The sequence below is a fragment of the Chrysochloris asiatica genome, unplaced genomic scaffold (assembly GCF_000296735.1).
Source record: "Chrysochloris asiatica unplaced genomic scaffold, ChrAsi1.0 scaffold00021, whole genome shotgun sequence".
Classification (NCBI taxonomy): Eukaryota; Metazoa; Chordata; class Mammalia; order Afrosoricida; family Chrysochloridae; genus Chrysochloris; species Chrysochloris asiatica.
Window position 1 is genome coordinate 10,214,610 of NW_006408539.1, and position 21,559 is coordinate 10,236,168.

The window sequence follows — 21,559 nt, forward strand, 5'->3', positions numbered from 1 at the left end:
ATCAGAGTCCCAAAAGGAGAAGGAAAAGAGGACAGGGCTGAAGACATACTCAATGAAATAATAGTAAAAAAAAACTTCCAAAATGTGTCAAAAGGCCAAAACCTAATGATTCAAGAAAGAGTGTACACCAAAGAGGACAAATCCAAAGCAATACTCACCAACAGAATCCACAGTCAAACTTGTGAAAATTAAAGAAAGAAGAAACGTTCTTGAAAGCAGTGAGAGGGAAATGCCATCTTGCCTCACATTAGAAAGCCATCCAAATGAGAGAGGATGTCTCATCCCCAGAGGCTAGACAGGAACAGCACAGCATCCTCAATTCTAGAAGGAAAGCACTGTCAACTCAGAGTTCTACCATCTAAGAAATATTCTCCATGAATGATCAAAAATTCAAGATATTCTCAGATGAAAGAAAACTAAATGAATTTGTTACCAGCACACCTAGTCTAAACTAGCTAACCAGAGTTAAACAGTTAAAAAAAAAAGCAGTTTTGAAACATCAGGAGAGAAGAAAGAATATGAAAAGAAAATACCAATTAATACACTACGTTTTCCTTTTTCACTTGAGTTTTCAAAATCATGTTTGATGCAAAAACTACAACAAGGTCTATTGTGGTGCTAAATGAAGATACAGAGAACAATGAAGACAAATATATCACATCCAAGGTATCGTAAAGAGAAGTAAAGTGAGGTACGTTTTCTACACTTCACTCAAAGCAGTAAAATGGTGATCCCCACAGACTGTGAAAAGTTGTGCATAATGCGTAATACCTAGGACAACCACTAGAGAAGTTTTGTTTTTGTTGCTTTATACCACTGAGTCCATTTCAATTCATAGCCCCCTTACACGATAGAGTGAAGCTGCCCCATAGGACTTAGTGGGCAATCATCTTTACAGGAGCACATTTTCCGTTCTTTTCTCCCATGAAGTTGCTGGTGAGTTCGAACCCCCGATCATTCATTTGGCAGCCATTGTGCCACCAGGGCACCTTAGAAATACATAAATTCAAACACATTGTAGATAAATTAAAATGGAATTACAATAAATATCCAAGTAGCATATAGGAGCACAGAAAAGAGGATAACAGAAAATCAGAAATAAAATTTTCTCAAGTTCTAACCCATGAATAATGACATTAAATGTAAATACACCTACTCCTCACTTATCATCTCTCATTATCCAACACTTCACATTTACAACAGTCGTACAAAATCTACTATCTGGTCCCTTTAAGCTTTAAGTATGCTTGTCTGGCACTACCAAACACTGGTGTGAGACCAGGGTAACGCTGATTGTGATCCTTAAGGTTAGGTGTCAGCTTGACTGATGCAAGGTTCTCAATGATTTAGCAGTTAAGTAATGATGTAAACAGTTAAAGTCTTCTATTTTGTGATCTGCGGTGGTAGGCCTCTATTTTCATTAACACTGATTTTCATATAACGATCTGATCTTTGGAACCTAATTGTCTTTGCTATTTAGTGCTGATGTACCAGAAATACCCCAAGTGAATGGCTGTAACAAACAGAGTTTTAGTCTCTCACAGTTTAGGAGACTAGAAGTCTGAACTCAGAGTATTGCTTATGAGAAAAGGTCCCTGTTTGCATTCCAGTTTCTGTGGGTCCAGCCTTCCTTGGAAACCTCCATGTATCTTTCCCAGTGCAGGGACCTCAGGTTCAAAGGTTACACTCTACTCCTGGCTCGTCTTTCTCGGTGGGAACACGTCCCTCTTTCTCTGATCACGTCTCTCTCTTTTTATCTCTTGCAAGATAAAAGATGTTGCTTGCTGTAACCTTGGGAATCTCTTCTACAATGAATCAGGGTCGTGGTGGGATTAAGGAAGCCCTGGTGTGGTACTGTGGGATAATGCACTGGACTGCAAGGTCAGTTTGAACTGTAAGATCGGTGGTTCAAATTCACGAGCCGCTCTATACAGGGTCACTATGGGACAGAACCAACTCAAAACACTTAATGACAACATCCTATCCTTAATCTGTTTATGAGTTTATCACATCATGGGGGACCATCACATGACTGCCAGACCACTGACCCATACCTTGTGGGAACACAATTCAATCCATGACACTAACCATGTCAGTAAATGAGAAGTGGGTGTGAAAACACTAATGAATAGAAGATTGGCAGAATTAACGAGCGATATCATTGCTGATGTCAGATTGTTCTTAGTTGAAAGCAGAGAATAAAAGAAAAATGATTACCTGTGCCTTATTGGCTACACAAAGGCTTTCGATTGTGTAGAGATCATGACAAGCTGTGGACAGCACTGTTGAGAATGAGTATTTCAGAACATTTCATTGTGCTCATGGGGAACCTATACGTAGACCAAGAGGCAGGTATTTGAACAGAACATCAGGGTTGGAAAATTCCAAGTATTTCAAGTCCTCTTCACTTTCAGAAAGCAAAATCATGTCATCTGCATATCTCAGGTTGTTAATGAGTCTTCCTCCAATCCCAATGCCACTTTTTCTTCGTATAATCTAGCGTCTCAGATTATTTGCCCAGCGTACTGATTGAATAAGTATGGTGAAGGAATACAATCCTGCCCATAACTTGCCTGATTTTAAACCATTCTGTGTCCCTTTGCTCTGTCTGAACAACTGTCTCTTGGTCTATGTATATGTTCCTCATAAGCACAATTAAGTGTTCTAGAATATTAATTTCTTGCAATATTATCCGTAGCTTGTTATGATCCACTCAGTCAAAAGCCTTTGCATAGTCAATAAGGCAGAGGTAACCATCTTTCTGGTCTTCTCTGCTTTCAACCAAGATCCATTTAACATTAGCAATTATAGTGTCTGAAGATGAGCCACTCAGTTTTCAAGGTACTCAAAATACAATTGGGAAAGAGTTGCCTCCTCAAAGTACAGTTGACCGTGATGACATGAATGGAGTAAAGCCATCGGGACCTTCATTTGCTGAGTGGGCACAACTCAAAATGAGGAGAAAGAGCTGCAACCATCCATTAAAAATCGGAGCATGGAATATAGGAAGTATGAATCTGGGAAAATTGGAAGTTGTCAAAAATGAAATGGAACACATGAAGATCAATGGACTGCCAGAAGAATAAATAAATCTGTGTTGGAAAAAGTACAGTCAGAATGCTCCTTAGAAGCCAGGACGGGGAGACTTCATCTCTCATATTTTGGACATATGATCAGGAGGAACCAGTCCTTGGAGAAGGACATCAGGCTTGGTAAAGTGGAGAGTCATCAAAACGGAGGAAGAGCCCAGTGAGATGCACTGACATAGTGGCATCAGCAATGGGCTCACGTGTAACAATAATTGTGAGGAAGGTGCAGGACCAGACAGTATTTCGTTCCCTTGTGCATAGGATCACTACGAGTCAGAAGTGACTCGACGACACCTAACAGCAACAAGAGCACCATTCATATTGTTTTCAGTTCCCAGCAAATATCTGACAATGTTCCACTGCTCTTCTTAAGGGTTTCTGAGGCTATCCATTCACAAGTAGGACGCCTCTCCATCCTTCTTCCTAGTCTGTCTTAATCTGAAGTGCCACTGAAACGTATCCACCATGGGTGACCCTGCTGGTATTTAAAATTCCGCTAGCATAGCTTCCAGCATCACAGCAACACACAAGCCACCACAGCACAACAAACTGACAAGTGAGTGGTGGAAATCTAGGTCACCATCCTAAAATCAAAGCCAATAGTATATCCGCAGAGATAGAAGGAATTGTTATTCTTAGTGAAATAAAGACAACAATATAGTCTCATATCAGTTCAGTTAAGGTTCCAACAAATGAAATCCAAAAAACTTGAGTTTTCAGAGCTTGCCTGGATTTTAGAAGTGCAGGAAAGAAATTATGAACTTGTATTTTTCACCAGGCAATGCTTTGAGATACAAAATGTTCTAATGTGACTATCTAAAATTCTTACAAATGTAAATATTAATACTAAACTACCTCTGAAAATTATACAAGATCACATTTTTAAATGAAATTGAACCAGACAAGTCATCTACTTAAACCTGCTGCCAAACTCTTTCATGACGCATGGTACATACAGTGACCACCTATATTTTCTGCTTCTAATTAGCGTAGTGGTTACGAATCAGGCTGCGAACTGCAAGGTCAGCAGTTCAAAACTACCAGCTGCTCCGCGGAAGAAAGATGAGGCTTTCTGCTCCCATAAAGATTTACAGCCTCAGAAACCCTGTTCAGGGTCGCTATGGGTCAGAACTTACTCGACGGTACTTAACAACAACAACAACAACAATGTTTAATGGGAAACCTATATCCCACCATCAGTGCATTCTGCAGTCTGGCGGGACTTTTGCAACAGTGTGAATCAGGCCCCTTGTCACCATCTTCAGCACCACAGACACCTCCGTCCATCTGTCTTCCACTAATTGTATCAAAACCCATATTATCTCAAAAAAAATTTGTTTCCATTTTATTCAAAATGTCTTTCATTGCTGAAAACAAATGGTTTCAACAACAACAAAATAATTTAAAAGCAGAAAATAATTCAGTCTTGAAAGGGCTAATTCCGTGACTTCCTACGCAGTTACTACTCCCATCAGTTAAGAATTCACTCTTCCATGGAACTACTAATCCACTTCCATGGAGTTGATTCTGGCTCACTGGAACCTCATATAGGGTTTCTGACACTGTAAATCTTTACAGGAACAGACAACCTTATCTTTCTCCCAAGGGGCAGCAACCCAACACCGAACCCACAGCGCCACCAGGGTCCTTACTGTGCTTCTCCTGCTGTTGTTTTTGTTGTTAAATACCAGTGGAATCAGTTCTGACTCACAGAGACCCTGAATAGGGGTGCCGAAGAGTGAATGGTGGATTTGAAGCGCCAACCTTAAGGTTAACAGTCCAGTGCTTATCCTACAGTGCCACACTAGGATGGTGCTGTTAAAGAACTTTAATTATTAGCATCGAAACCAACTCCTCTGTCACGTTTACCCTTTGGTCTTAACTCTGTCCTGGGGAGCAGGAAAAAATATACTCACCCTCCTCTTCTATGTAACAATTAGTCAAATATTTGAAGTAACAATCATTCACCACATTATTTGCCTCTTTTTCTGAGCTAAACATTGTTTCTAACTCATCTACAGGAAGCATGACTGCCTCTTCCCTCACATCCTGAAGACCCATGCTAAACTCTAGTTTATCAATGTCTGTATTAAACGGAGAAATCTAGAGTTAGACATATCTCCAGCCCAGAAGACAGGCAACCCGTTACCTTCCTTTAAGCTGTATACCATAATTTTGTTAATGCAGCCTAAAATTAATTTACTTTTTTATGCAGCATAATACATTTTGAATTTATAGTAAATTAATGCCACACTCTTCGACATGAATTGTTCTCACAATTCAGGAATCTCCCTGGTTTTATTTTTCTCCATCCAAATGAATGGTCTTACATTGCTCCTTGTTAAATTACATTGTGTTGGTTTGGGTTTTCATACCCATATTTTGTTTTGAATCGTGATCTCAAATTTCAACTATGCCTGCGAACTCTGTATCACCTAGAAATTTTCTGTGCCCTCCTTCTAATCTTCAGAAAACACTGCAATGAAAATGTTGAACAAGATTGAACCAAGAGTCCTACTGCACGCCACTAAAGACTTCCTTCAAGGTTGGCATCCTGAAGGGTTTGCTATCTAAAATGGTCAATGAAACTTACATTCACAAATATTAATGCCAAGCATTAGAGAGATGATGTATATCAAAAGAGCAAACAAGAAAGATAAATGCTATGGATCAGAGAGGAAAATAACACTTTACAGAATTAGCAGGCAAGGCTCTATAGTCTTTAGTAATGAAATTCAAACTTAAATTTGGCTACAATCAGACACTAAAAAAGATGTCTTCACTTCCTGAAATGTGCTTATAAATGTGTTCTTGGATCAAAACATAAAACCTACTTTCTACTACAGATCTAACCCAAAATATTGGCAAACGCAGCATTAAAGGATGAGCAGAATGTAAAGGGGAGTTCCTGGATGGCACAAATGGTTACCCGCTTAGCTAATAACTTCTGCTCTACTTGGAAGTACCTCAGAAGCAAGACCTGGCAATCTACTTCTGGACAATCACAGGTAAGGAAAACTCAGACCCTATTATGGATGACTAAGTTCCTATAGATGCAACACCTCCCGCCGCCCCTTTCATTCCACCACACCCCATTCCAAACAGAAGGCACTAAACAAGTGCAATATGTGGAAAGAAATTTTTGAATAAATTTATTTACAAGCACACACACATGAAAGCAAGTAAAATGTATTAATATTGGGTTTCTAGTTCATATATGCACGGGTTTATTCCAAACAAAACGTATGTAAACATGTCTCTATGATCAATGATGGCTGCAGACAAGTCCTCTCAGTTATATACTTGTCTCAGTCTTATTTGTGTGCCGTGGAGTCGGTTCCAACCCATACCGACCCTGTACAGGGTTTCCGAGGCTGCAAATCTTTACGGGAGCAGAAAGCCTCATCTTTCTCCCGCGGAGCAGCTGATAGTTTCAAACTGCTGACCTTGCGGTTCACAACCCAATTCATAACCACTACGCTACCAGAGCTCCTTTTCAGTCTTATTGTTGTTGTTGTTAAGTGCCGTCGAGTCGGTTCCGACCCATAACGACCCTGTACAGGGTTTCTGAGGGTATAAATCTTTACGGGAGTAGAAAGCCTCATCTTTCTCCCGCGGAGCGGCTGGTAGTTTTGAACTGCTGACCTTAAGGTTCGCAGCCCGATTCGTAACCACTACGCTACCAGAGCTCCTTTTCAGTCTTATTAGGGTACCTTAAAAAAAAAAAAAGATCCAATTCAAACAGTGGGTTCAGAGGGAATCGGCTGGGCCAGTTAAATTCAAGGCAGAGAGGTCAACTCTGAAGGCTGTGATTGTCTGTGGAGGAACTCAAAGAGGTCATCTGGATAGATTTTCTCAAAGGACACAGGAAAATCGTGGGGCATTATTGAGAGGAAGTTTTAAGAAAATTGAAAACTACATTAGTGAGAAAAAGACCAGGAACGTTGCACTAAGAATTTTTTTCCCCCATCACAACAAGGCACCTGCTTTTATTTTGAGGATAACAAGGGCTGTCCTACAAGAATTTTGCTGGGAAACTTGACCTCATCCACCTTACAACTCTGATCTTGCCCTTTCAGACTTGCTTTTGTTCCCCAAACTCAGGCTGCCAGAATGGCCATTTTGCCATGATCTAAATGGAAGAGTGCAGAAAAGGTTGGAAAAATGGAAATTCTGCCTTCAGAAGTGTACAACCTATATGGAGGATACGTATATTTTGAAAAAATTAGCTTCACTTTTTGATATCTTTGTTTTCTATGATATTACAGTGATAATGTTTTTACTGTCATGTGTGTCTACATACATATTTGTGTACATAAATAGATTAGATAGATAGATATTCTTGTTGTTGTTAAGTGACCCTGTACAGGGTTTCTGAGGAGCAGCTTATGGTTCACAGTCCATTGCTGATCCTACAGCCCCATACCAGGAATCCACAGTCAGCAGTTCAAACCCACCGGTCACTCCTCAGAAGCCCTATATGAGGTAGCTGTGAGTTGGAAGCGACTCAGTGGCATTTAACAATATATATATGGAGCACGGTGAGTCCATACGATAAGCACTGGACTGTGAACCAAAAGGTCCATGGTTTGAGCCCGTCAACCGACCCTCAGGAGAAAGATGAGGCTTTCTGCTCCTGCAAATATTTTTAAAACTTAGAAACCTTATTCAGGGTCACTATGATTCAGAAATGACTGGATGGCACTTAACAACAACAAACATATGTGTGTGTATATGTGTGTGTGTGTTTGTGTGTGTGTGTGTATCTAGAGAGAGAGTCCTGGTGTGGTGCTGTGGGTTAATGTGCTGGACTGCAAAGTTGCCTTGAGCCACAAGGTCGGTGGTTAAAGTTTACCAGCTGTTCCTTGGAAACCCTATACAGGGTTGCTATGGATCAGAACCGACTTGATGACACTTAACAACAATATATATATAATATTTTTAAATAATTGTTCGCTTTTCCAAAAAGACTATTTCTTTTTTAAATGGGCCATTCAGAAAACTCCTTTACAAGGTATGGAATCATGATTTAACATGCTCTTTGAGGACTGACACCTAATTTTTTTCAAACCACTAAGACTGAAAAATATCCAGAGCTGCTGGTATTTGTTTGTGTTGTGTAACAAACCTAATGTTAAACATGACCCTTGAAACTGTCCCCATGTCTTTCCCAGTCAGAACACTCTGATGATACAGTACACATCACTGTGGCTCCACTTTGAAGAAATTGTGCTTAAATTAAGTAAGGATGTCTGTCTCATTTTCCCCCTACATACAAAAGGTAGATGTTTCTGTTACTAATGGAAGCAACTGGAGGAAATGAAGGGAGAATGAGTACCAAGCAAGTTAAAAATCCAGCAGAACAATTGACACTTGTTCTCAAGGTCTGAAAATAATCCTCTGTTCTCTGACCATCTAAGCACTGGCTCTGTTCTGGGTGTTGGCCATACTCTTGGGATCCTGAGTAGTGACCCTGCACCCTTGGCTTCAGCTCTGCCCTCCAGGTTCACTGGAACTGCAACTCTACTCCTACGGCTTTGGGTGGCCCTGTTCTAATAGTGCAGGGAGCACAGTGCCTCTGTGGGATAAGAACTGTACTGCGAGCCACAAGGTCGGCAGTTCAAGCCCACCCGCCACTCCATGGGAGAAAGATCAGACTTTCTGTTCCTACAAAGATTTACTGCTTCAGAAACCCTATACTGGTCGCTATGAGTTGGAACTGACACAACAACTCTTAACAACAATTCTTCTAGCCCAACTACCCCCGACTCTCTAGGCCTCAGGAGTTCCCATTCTTCTGTCCCCCTCAGCCAGGATATCTCCATCCCCTTAGCTTTGAGCAGTGACCCCATCTTAATGGCATTCCCACACTCTCTGAACACTAGGAAAATATGGCGCCACCCTTAGAAATCTCAGAGGCCATGGATTCACTCTTAGAGAGCCCTGAGATAGTGACCCTACCCATGGTCTTTGTTCAACTTTTGCTTCCTGCTTCCTTAGTTTCAAAAAGGCCAGCAGGGCTTCTGTTCTGCATGAGCAAGTGTCACAAAGCTCCATTAGTTCTATGAATATGTACCCAGAGGCATGGCCGTCCATCAGTATGCCTTGTCTATAAGGTGCTTAACTCTCTAGCTCCATGGTAGAGAGTCTAAGTCTGCTGATGCTGATGAGTGCCCAGAGGCACCTGACTCTTCCAGAAGGCACTCAGCATCTTTGCTCCATGGGTAGGCCCCCATGCTGTCTTGTGTCTATCTCCTGGTTCTGCGGCCGCAGTTTCTCTGCTGCTGGTCTCACTGTCTGTGTGCCATCTTTGGTGTAATACTTCTCCTCACTTTCTTCATTTTGACATCCATCATTCCAACCAATCTCTTCAAGGAAGTCTAGGGTTTTACTATTAGGTACCAGAGTACTCTTTAAGCCTCTACTCTTTAACCAAATCCAAAACCGATTCCACATTTTAGGTACTTGTTAGAACAACTCCCGATACCAATTCCTGTGGTAGTTATCTGGTGCTCTTGTAACAGAAATACCACAGGTGAGTGACTTAGATAAACAGAAATGTATTCGCTCACTGTTTCATAGTCTAGATGTCCAAATTCAAAGTGCTGGCTCTTAGGGAAGGTTTTCTCTCTTTATAGGCTCTAGGGAAAGGTCCTTGTCTCCTTTTTCAGTATCTACAGGTCCAGTATTCCTTGAGATCTTTACGGCTCTTGGCAACTGTCTTCCTCTGGAAACTGGAGCTTGATGATGCAATGCATACCCCAGGTCCAAAGTACACATCCCACTCCCAGCTCTTCTTTCTTGGTGGCAGTAGGTCCCTCCGCCATCATTTGATTTCTTGATTGCTGCTTCCCTGGCCATTGATTGTGGCTCCAAGGAAAATAAAATCCTTTGACCACTTCAAACTTTTCTCCATTTATCTCATATAGCATTAATTTCTAACAGCTGACCAACATCCATCCATACCCAGAAGAGAACAAGAAAGATAAAAGGGGGGTATAACTTAGCCTGTGACTTTAAGATCATATTTCTTAATAATTCTGGGGTTTTTTTCCTTCGCCTTTATACTTTATCTCACTAAAATGTAGGCTCCACGAGAGCAGAGACTACATTGAACTTTCTTGCTCTATTTCTGGATATTTTTATTTATCTGGTTTTGATTTTATAGTGCTCACTTCCAAACGCCCTTCCTATTTTGAAGTGACTCTCTAAATTGGGCCATATAGGTGGAATGCAGTGCTGATTCCTACTCCCTGGTAACTAATGCCCAGGTCCATGCCCTAGGCGAAGCCACCATCCCAATTGACTCCAAATACAGAGATAGCTGAGTACTCATGGTATCAGTACAGACACAACAGTGTTAGTAGAGACTTCTGAACCAGTCTATTCCATTACATGACCTTGGTTCTGTTTCTGCTCCTTAATCAATCACCCGTGATTCTTGTTTAATTTGCAACCTTGGATCTTCTGTCTTCCTACTGCTGCTATGAACTACCTGGTTTCCTTCCATGGAAGTTCTTTCTACTTAAGGTAATTCAAGTAGATCCTATTGCTTATAACTCCAAATGGGCACATAGTATACACTCAAATATTACTTAAATAAGACAATACATTTGGTATTCAATCGGCCACTAATTTCTTACATAACACTTTCTAGTGTGGTGCTGTGGGTAAATGTGCTAGACTGCAAAGTCAGTTTGAACCTCAAGGTCAGTGGTTCAAACTCACCAGCTGTTCCTCGGAAACCCTATACAGGGCTGCTATGGGTTGGAACCAATTTGAGGGCACTTAACAACAAATATATATGTGTGTGTATATGTATACATGGAGTCCTGGTGTAGCGCTATGGGCTAATGCGTCAGCCTGCAAAGTCGTTTGAACTGCAAGGTCGGTGGTTCAAGCTCACCAGCTCCTTGGAAACCCTATACAGGGTCGCTATGGGTCGGAATAGACTCGATAGCACTTAACAACAATATGTATGTATATGTTGTTGTTATGTGCCGTGCAGTCGGTTCCTACTCATAGCGACCCTGCATAGGATTTCGGAGGCTGTGAATCTTTATGGGAGCAAAAGGCCTCATCTTTTATCTTTCTCCGGCAGAACAGCTGGTAGTTTCGAACTGCTGACCTTGAGGTTAGCAGCCCGACTCATAACTACAGCGCTACCAGAGTGCCTTGTTTATATATATAACTAGAACATATTGGGACAATAACCAGTATTATATATATATGTTGTTGTTGTTGTTATGTGCCATCAAGTCGGTTCCGACCCATAGCGACCCTGTATAGGGTTTCCGAGGGTGTAAATCTTTACGGGAGTAGAAAGCCTCATCTTTCTCCCGCGGAGCAGCTGGTAGTTTTGAACCACTGACCTTAAGGTTCGCAGCCCGATTTGTAACCACTATGCTACCAGAGCTCCTTATTATATATATAAAAAAAATTTTAAGGTCAACTTCTTTTCAATGCAAGAATTAAGTAAAAAAAAAAAAAAATTTTTTTTAAATTTTAACTCAATTAGCCACTCCTTGGAAACCCTATACAGGATGATTAGGAGTCAGAACGGACTCAAAGGCACTTAATGACTACAGCCTTAGGTATCATTTCCCAAAACATGTTATGAGATTGCATATAAGTAGCATTAATAATAAACTCTAGCAAAAGTAACTAAGAAGTGACTCAGGAACATCGCATTTCAAAACACCATGGGTGTTTGAGGAGTCAAAGCTAAGAAGTACAAAGTATGAAAGGCAGTTAAAAAAAAAATTTTTTTTTCCCTCCAAATAATTGAGCTACAAAGAAGTCTAGAAAAGACCATTAATACCTCAAATTTGTTATTAACAGTGGGGGTAGAAATGGTTTAGGCCCCAGTGAACTTCAAGATGAAAGTTGTCTAACTCAAGTTCTAGCTAACCTAAGAGTTACTGCATCCAAATTAAGTATCATAGTTTTGTAGTCAATGAGACAAAATATTATTTAAAAGATTTTCTGAGATCTTTAACCAAAACCAGAATGAATGAAAGGTACATCGTTAGGTACTTTCCACTTGAACTATGGCGTTCAGAAATGAGATGTCTCTGAATTGCCCTGTGATAGTGTTACTTATTTCTATACAAATTATATGTAAATTTATATGTAAATGACTTTACAAAGTACTTTCTCTTCCAGTTTCATAACACAAAGCCCCAAACTGGGTTTCCCCAACCTGATAGCTGGAAAACCATTACAAAACCCATTGAACCATCTCAGTAAGCAAGAGTGGAAAGGCCATTTTGTGTTCAGTGACCTATACTCAACCCGTGGATTATGTAGCCAGCAATGTAGTGCGAGGTCGCTTTTTTGACTCTTATCACTGTCTCCACGGAGCCAGAGCTGAACTCCTTCCAGAGTAAAAGTCTGAAAAACACGCTTTGCCAACAAAAGAAGACAGTAAATATTTCAGATTAAGTGTTCAGAAAGAAAAAAAACATGAAACGTTGGGGATGAGATGCTTAACTCTGACGTTTTTGCTCTCTAGAACCTATATACTTCCTGTATCATTTGTAATTTCTATAACATGCAGCATAAAAATAATTTCAAATGTAATAAAAAGCCACATGGCTTCAAAATGACCAATGAAAAGATCATAAAACGTAAACAATGAAGTCTCCGGCTTCCAGTGTTTTCCTGATATAAAGCCAAAAAAAAAAAAAAAACCTTTGCATACACTGCCTGAATATATCAAATATTCCACATTTGGTGTCAATTATGAGGCTCCAAACACAGTGACTTTTTAGCGTGTATTTTCCATTCAACTGTGTCCATCCCTTGCTCTGAGTATCCACAGAAATTCCTACCGGCTCGGTCGCTAAACCAGAGAAGAAAGTCAGCCATCCACGGGGATTGGCAAGGTCCCTGCCCTCCGGGTTCTCCCAGCTCCAGCCTCCAGGACACTTGGACTTGTTGCTTAGGAGGGAAAGCATTCAACTACCAGGCGAATTCGGCGCGTCCTACGGGGAACTGGAAAGACGGGAGAGTGGGGGTCGGGGTCCGTGGCCTGGTCAACCTTGTGAGCTATGGACTTCACCCGGCTGGGCCTGGCGCCGGGCATCCTCACCAGGCCTCGCGCCCTGTTCCCGGGAACTAGAAACTCTCCCGCGACCCGCCTTTCAGCCAGCAGAGCGCAACCTGGGCTAGGATACCCCCAGTCCTCTCTGTCCTTCCCCCTCCTCCCCAGCAGCGCTCCTGGAGCCTCTTCTCCACCCTCCTTTGTCTACAGTTCCCTCAGTCTCTGGCCAGGGTTGGAGGACAAGCCCCATGGGAGAGCCAAGACGGGTGGGTGGTGTTGGAAAGGGGATGAGAGGAAACCAGACCGGGGGAGGGCAGACGAGTGGAGGTGGCTCAGGCCTGCAGGGGAGGGAGGAGGAGGAAAAGTGGGGGGCAGTCAGGTCTAGGGGGTAAAGCGAGGCCAGGGCTGTGAGGAGCTGGGGTAGCTTGGGCGACTGGGGCCTGAACTGGACCAGGGACCCAAGCTTCCAGGGCCGACCTGCTGGGTTGAGCCTAGGTCACACGGTCGAGGGCACCCCAGGGCCCGGACTGACTCCTCTCCCTACCTCTCCCCACCCCCCGCGCCCCGTGGCCTCCCACCCCTTCTTGGCCCCGCAATCAATAGTAGCCGCTGATTTTCACAATTGCTGCTGTCTAATTCATCAGTGAATAATTAAATCAGAGGCGATCAGGCCTGCCTGAGCAGGGCACGGGTTGGCGTCCGAAACTAGGGGTCTCTCCTGCCAGCTCCCATCCCCTCGGGGCCGAGTGGGGACAAGGCTGACCCAAGGGACAAAAGCAGTAAGTAGTTCAGGTGGAGGGTGAGAGAGAGAGGTCGGAGACGACGAGGGAGGAGGAGCCGGGTCCTCCCGGCGCTCGCGGAGGCCTGGCCTGCACCTCGGCGAGGTCAGTCCTTGTGGGTGTCTGTTCCAGACTTCCCTCGTCGGGCGTGTGCACACTCTCCCCGCGCTGGAAGTGAGAGGAAACCCACCCTCCCGAGGCCATCTGCCTTTAAGGAAGATGGAGACGAGTCGAGAGAAGCGCCTAGAAACGGCATTGATTTAGACATCAATCCTGGCTCGCTCCCTCCGCCTTCCCGGCCGCTGGCCTGGTCGAGGGCCCTGGGGCTGCGGGCTCGGCAGGCCAGCGGGACGCAGGACGAGGACGTGGGTGGGAGGAAGCCACCGGCAGCCACGGCCTCGACGCCGGCTCTGCCCCGCATCCGAGCGCCACGCCGTCCCGCACGACCCCATGCACCGAGGCCAACAGGTCTCCCAAGTGGCTCCTGAGTCGAGCGGTGCAGAGACCTCGCTTGCGGGCCGGACAGTGGGACGGCCCGGAGCTCCTCTTCTTGGGAAGCATCAAACCCGGCGGGCCCGGGCCGTTCCGGCGCTTGCTCTCGGGGACAATCCCCGGTTCCTTGCACGACCCCGACCACACAACAGAGGAAACGGCCGCTTCCAAACCCAGTTTTTGGCCAGTGTTGTTTGGAAGTAAAATAATTCAGAATTTCTAAAAGTGGCATTAAAGCGATTTTCCAACGATAAAATGCTTTTAAAATGACTGGAATGTGTTCTGTTAATTACGTTTTCACTTGTTACCCTTAAAAACGACTTAGATTCACGTGGTTATTCACTTTGGAAGCTAATACTCCAAGAATCTAAAAATAAAAATACTCTTTTTTTTTTTTAACGGTTTGACTGGCATAAATATTTTAATCCCTCGCTTAGTTTTTGTTAGTTTTCGAATAAAAATGTTTTCCTTTTGAAATCGTGAATCATTTTTGGTTAAGTTTAAAATCTGACTTTTAAAAATGTTCTGTAGTTTAAAATTGTCTAGGGTAACAAGGCAACTCAAGAGATAGACCAGGGTGTTTTTTTTTTTTAACTCTCCCGTTTTCACAGACTTGCAGACAACTAGGTATTAATGCTTAAACAACATCGAATCCTCATTCAAAAATGGTTATTTGCGAAGTAAATAAATGGTCGTTTTAAGGAGATAATAAATAAAAATCGACGCCCGTGCTAAGTGTCTCCGGGCAACTGGAAAACAGCTTCACTTTCAAGGGGTTACATTTGTCGTCTTTACAATCAACTGCAACTTTTACCTTCTTTTGGAAAGGACAACAAAAAGATTTCATGCATAACTTGGCCTGAACAAAGGGACCTCACGCCAGTTTTTCTTCTTTTGTAGAATGACAACTGGCGGAGAGGAAAACTTCATTTTAAGCATACTTGAGCTGTACTCATAATTTGGAAAAACTCACTTGAAAGAGAAAATGGAACTAAATATTCACGATCCACGTACTTAAAGCCGAAGCGACGGGGATTTGAAGGGTGTGGAATTTAGAAATGATAGTGAAAAAGGAATTTAAAGGCTAAGAAGTTGTTTCGTTTCGTGCAAGCTTCTTTCAGACCGCATTGTGCAAACCTCTCACCCCCGTCCGCCACCCCCAAAACGCTCACTGGTCTCGGTAGGTTCCGCATTTCAACTTCCCCTCCACTTTTTTGAATGGCATTTTCCCCAGAGTAAAACCATTTATGCGACCAGTTTCTGCGGGCACAACGGCCACGAAAACCACGAGAAGCCTAAGGTGTCGCAGAAAGCGTCTACGGGGGCCCAGAATTCTGGGGACGGAGAATGCCGGGGAACTCAGTACTAGATAGTTACCGCCGGCTCAGATCACAGGCCGGACACTCATTCCCTCGCAAAACTCCTCGGAACGGGCGGGGAGCCCCTGAGAGGGCCCGGAGGGAAGAATGAAAGAAACCTGCGTGTATTTGTGTGAGTGTGTGTTAGGGAGGGGAGAGGGTGGGGAGACAGAGAGATACACAGAAAGAGAAGCTAGCTGTCCCCAAGGACACAGAACTCCAACAGCCCACCATCTATGGGGGCTGAAGGGAGCAATCAGGGTCGGCCCACCTAGTCACCGGCTTCCTTTAAAATTAGGCAGGTGGACAGGCCAGCAATTTAACCTGGCCGAGCTCAGGTTTCCGGCTGCGGCTGCCGCTACCGCTGGAAACTGGCGGTCTCATGGGCAGGCGTCACCGATCTTTGAGGTGGGATTTCTTCCTCCCCCTCCCCCAAATCCGCCCAATCCCCTTGCACTAACTACTGAGGAAGTTGTGGATTTAGGCCTAGCCCAGCCATTCGGCCCCGCTCCTCGCAGCTTTTCTCCCCACCTTCAGTCCCAAGTACTGGACGCCCGCCCGGCAGCCAGGGTCCCTGAACTTCATTTTTCTTTTCCTAAGAGGCCAGCTGAGGGTGGTACAAAGAGTAATAACCCTGCACTCTCTCACACACATCGTACACGAAAAGTGTCCTTTGTCAACCGAAAAGTTCGGAGGTAGTACCCTGCCAGCTCTAACCCAGAATTTTCGATTTTGTGATCTTGTGATAAACTGGAAAGAAGGAAAATGAAAAAGGGCCGGATCAGCTTTACCACCCAGAAAACTTCTCTTTTTTAAACTCTCCTAGATCCAACTGGAATCTGAACCTTGTCTGTACATTTCTGAGCAGAAAGACTGAGGGAGTTCGTGACACTGGGCTTCATATTTTAGTTTTCTTCTGCCTGTGCTCAACCAGTCCGAGCTTTCAGACAAGAAAATTCAAGCTAATGGAGATATCACGGAGGGCCACAATCTGAAGGCTCCTTTTGGCTACAAGTACCCACCGTCCATCTGCATAAGTAATCATATCCACTGCTCTGTCTACATCACCAGGGGCGCCGGGGAGGGAGAAAATTCTCCGACATTAAAAGAAACCTAGGATCCCTACCATTATTTGTGCATAGCAACAAACGAATGTGCCCCTCCTCTTAAAATTCCCCCACAATATTGAAACCGCATTTACTGTCCGATTCATACAAACGCTTGAGGCCTTTCTGGAAAACCATTACCATTCAATGGCTAGAAAATTGCTCTCCTTCCTTTAAAAAAAAAAAGGGGGGGGCAGACGTAGCCGCAGCTACAACAGACAACAAAAACTTTCTCCAGCATAATCCTCTCTCAAGAATGACAAAGAAATGATATTGACTTACCCCCGAACGGATGATGTGTTTGATAAGGGGGGGACTTTTTTTTTTATTAGTGTATAGGACTCTCGAATTTGTCCCAACTCCTTTCTGATGAATAAAAGGTCTTGTGCAGCAGATTTGCCTAATGTAATACGTCATTTGTTTCTTTTTTTTTTTTTTTTTTTTTGCAGATTTCTGTTCGAGAGCTGCACAGACAGCTGCAATTCATGGGCCACGCTGATTGCCAGAAACGCTATGGATTGGCATGGGGTCTGCAGCTCACAGAGCCTGATCAATACCCTACACTCACACGCCAGATGGTTTGGGGAAGGACAAAAATAAAATAGTCCAAATCAGCCCACCATTGTGTCTTTTTGTATTGCTCTGATAAACCTAGTTGTAAGCACAAACGTGTTCTGTCCAACACAAAAACGGAAGAGATTTTGAGCACTTGGGTAGAAACCAGTAGCCCCCTCTCTTGCCTGGATTTGGGCTGTGGATGCTGTTGTTTAGTAAAAACAAAGCTGTTGGGTTTACTTGTGGTCTGTTGTTTTTTCTAAAAAATCGTGAATAATTTATAGGTTTTCTGTTTTAATTGAATATGTACCTCTTTCCCCCTCACAGAGTCTAAACATTTTTTAATGTAAGAAGAGGTATGACACGCTCTACCAGTCCATGTTTTCAGCCTTTTTCTGCAATTTGTAACTCAAATACAGATGTTTTGTTTTTTGTTTTCCTTTTACAGTGCAACCAGCCCATTTTGTAACTGAAGCTACATTTTATTTCCATGATCCTTTTGACTCATTTAAGTAGCCTTTAAGAAAATCAATCCAGTGGATGTGATGTACCAAGTAGTGGATATCTTGCTTCTGACAGTGTTTGGTGCAACTGTTTGTACAGATCCTTATAGTTGTGAAATAATCACTCTCAAGTCCAGATACAGTCTGGGATTCAAATGCTGGGCTTGGGGAGAGGGTATGGGGGCACGAGTGTACTTCAGATTAAAAGAAAAAAATCGGAGTCCTGTAACTTCTGAAGGTTAGAGTACAAATGCTAAACAAGGAACAGTTAGAAAGCAAACCTTTCTCTTTATTCTCTTAAAGAACTACAGAGAAAGAAACAGCAAAGCTATTTCAGGACATACTTGAATATCTTATTAGTATCGATATTCTTAAAATTATCTGGAAGTAGAAAATAAATATTGTTTTTCCTCTCCAGAAAGAAAGGTGAAAGGGCATCCAAACCTAATTCCCTAAAAAAAAAAAAATTAGGGTACTGGAAAAACAAGGATGTTCATTTTCCTTATCAATGGGTTTTAGGTAGAAACATAAAACCTCGAACAGCCATTTAAAAAAAACAACGCAAAAAAATCTTCTTTAATTTAGGCCAATAAAATTATACACAAAGAAGCCAATACGATTTCACGATTTCCCTGAGATCTCCAATATTGATCGAGCGAAGGGGGAGGGACAATGGGAGACGAGAGGCCGAAAGGGAGGGAGGCAGGGAGAATCTGTAACTCACCTTTCAACTCCCCAACACGTGACTGCCCTCCGCACACCGAATTGCAATTCCCAGGAGCAGATTTATCTTGGTGGCCTGGTAAATGAGTTTATCATTTTGAAAAATTATTTAAACGACAATTTATATACTTGGGCTTCTGTGTGGAAGTGGTTGCTTAACCGCTGTCCCAGTCCAGGGTCAGTGGCCACTGCTGGAGCCTGAGGCCAGGGCAGTGTAGGGCATCTAGCTCTGGGGCACATCAGAGGGATTGTTCCCCAGCCCTGTTACTCTCCTACCAGTATTTCAGTCACCGGGCACTCTTCCCCTAACAGGAGGTTTCAGTCTCACGAACTTTTTTGTTCAACTCAGTGTATATTTCAAACATTAACTGGTTTAAATTGTTCCAAGTGTCTAGTCATTATATGCAAGGCAACGACTGGAGATCAAGACTTGGGGCGGGAGGAGACAAAAGAAAAAGGGGGGAAAAGGTAGTGAAAAACAGGAAACTGAAGTTATTTCACCTGTCTGGTTCCATGACATTAAAGATGTGAGCAGCCAGGGTACTAGGTCTAGTAAAGCAAGGGGTCAGCTCCTTTCTTACTCGTGGCTTAGGTACTACAGAAGAAAAGCTATCTGAAAGAATAATGGGCAATGTATTGGCTAGAGCTCAGTAAAGTTGATCTATGAATAACGTCACTGTACATCCATGTGACAGGGTGGCTATGTGGGAACCCCTCGCCCCCGCTGGAAGAGAGAGGAGAGGAGCCTTGAAAGGTTACTGAAACTAAGAACTGTCTTCCAAATGAATTAAACCCTTTTCTAGAACCAAGAAGACATATACAGTATTCCAGACTGTGTCCTTGTTTCCTTATCAAGTTTTCTTTAACAGCTGGAAGTGGTTGGAGGGGGCTGTCTTATGGAGACCCCCTGCTCTTCTTTTGACAGCTGATGAAAAGAAAATAGGTCACGCTTCTCAAACTTATGTTCACCCTGTCCTTAATTACTGTCTCTTTAAACAAAGGCAACATCTGCGCAACCTCAGCTAGCTTGAATCTTCGGAGGCAAACAGAGCGCAACCTGCTTTGGAAGAATCAGTTACTTTTAAGCTTTCATTGCCGGGTGCTGGTATCGCTGACTGTCCTCAATCACGTCCCTCGCCCCCCTCTACCAACAGCGGAAATCCCCACCTCTCCATTTCTAATCCCCCCACCCCGCTGTCTCCATTTCCACCACCCACCTCCAAACCCCGGTTTGCCAAACAACGGAAATTCTCGGAGCACGAAGCTGCACTTTTTCAAGTGGCGGGCGTTTGCCAAACCTTTTTCAGTTCACTCGAATGCAAGTCATTTTAGAAACAAGGGTTGGATATGCAAATGTCTACCGAAACCAAAGTCACTACCCAGAATCTTAACCCAGGGTGTTATAGTGTGGGTGTTGGAGCGAAGCGGGTGTGTGTGTGTGTGTGTGTGTGTGTGTGCGTGCGTGTATGCGCACGCGCGCACATTTCGGGGGGATGGATTCAATGGTGTCGCCCCGGCTGTTTCACATACTTTCTGCCCTCAGCCGAAGTTTGCTCTAATCGTCCGCACTAGTAACATCGCCCCCAATTTCCCCCATCAATTTCGATACTCTTCCGTTATTTTCCAAGTCGCGCTTGGGGCCAGCACTTGATCATTTTGGTTCGGCAGCTCCGGGAGTTTCAGTTTTGTTTAGCAATCTAGCAGGGCTCTTCAGAACTTCCTAACTGGGAGATTATTGGGCTCGCCTGGTAATTAAATGATGTTATTGTGATAACTTTGCATGCACCCGGAGGCAGGTGGGCTTCCTCCAGCCGCGCGGGTGTCAGAGCTCCGTCTATTTCCTAGTAGATTATGCATGCTTCAGTCTCGGGAATTTACTATGTATTAGAATACATTAGCGCCTACATCTTAAAAGGCTAAATTCGCTCCCGGCTAGGGACGCTCGGGACTTGGCTGGCATGGAGACGTGGTTTTGTTTTCACGAGTCGCTCAGCGGAATCTTCTCCTCCCAGCTTCCGAACCTCCAGGACAGCTTTGGGGCGAGGCGCAGGGAACCAAAGCACTGCCCTGACCCCAGATCGCAGCTGCCCGAGAGGGAACAGAGCGGCATCTTGAACGTAATCTCCCTCTCAAGCTCGCACTCTGCCTTTCTCTCTTCCACTCCCCCCGCTCTCCCGCCCTGCCCCTGGCTCCCTCTCCTTGACGTTTGATTCCAGTAGCAAAGGAGGAAAAAAAAAGGCACCGAGCCGTCAGCCAAACATGAAACGCGCGGCCCCGCCCTCACTGCATCCATTGGTGGATGCGTGCAGGAGGCCCGCCCCCAGAGGCAGTCGCGACCGCGGAGTGGCTGCTAGCAGAGCCCATCGGGCGCGCCCCGCCCCGGGCCCGAGAGGGTAGGTTGGCTGCCCCGGCGAGCTACAGAGCCCTTCTGGACAGCTCCCGCTCACCCAAACAGAAGACGCCGGCTCCAGAGCGGGCTCGGACATGGCGAGGCAGCGCGCCGGCCCGAGCGGCGGGGCCCGGTGATCCCTCCCTCCTCCCGCCCCCACCCCTCTCCCGCACGCACGTCCCGTCCGCCCCCTCCCCGCCCCCACTCGGGCGCGCCGCCCGCCCGCAGCCCGGGGCGCACACCGCACGCACGCGCCCCTGCACACACACTCCCGCACTCGCGCCTCCCGCTCCGCGGCGGAGCACGCCACGCGCGCCTCGCCTGCCCTCCGGCCGTCCCCGCCGCCCCCGCCGCCTCCGGGCCCCGATGGACTGAATGAAGGCTGCCTACACCGCCTATCGATGCCTCACCAAAGACCTAGAAGGCTGCGCCATGAACCCGGAGCTGACAATGGAAAGTCTGGGCACTTTGCACGGGCCGGCCGGCGGCGGCAGCGGCGGTGGCGGCGGCGGTGGCGGCG

General features: G+C 44.6%; 1 protein-coding gene across 1 annotated transcript in view; it reads left to right on the plus strand.

Annotated features, from left to right (window-relative positions):
- The first annotated feature begins 21,414 nt into the window (after positions 1 to 21,414).
- ONECUT2 (one cut homeobox 2) overlaps positions 21,415 to 21,559 on the plus strand; it is a 46,525-nt gene continuing 46,380 nt past the window's right edge. Inside the window, exon 1 of the mRNA XM_006837567.1 lies at positions 21,415 to 21,556. Coding sequence (XP_006837630.1) covers positions 21,415 to 21,556 — 142 coding nt within the window. The remainder of the gene's footprint in view (positions 21,557 to 21,559) is intronic.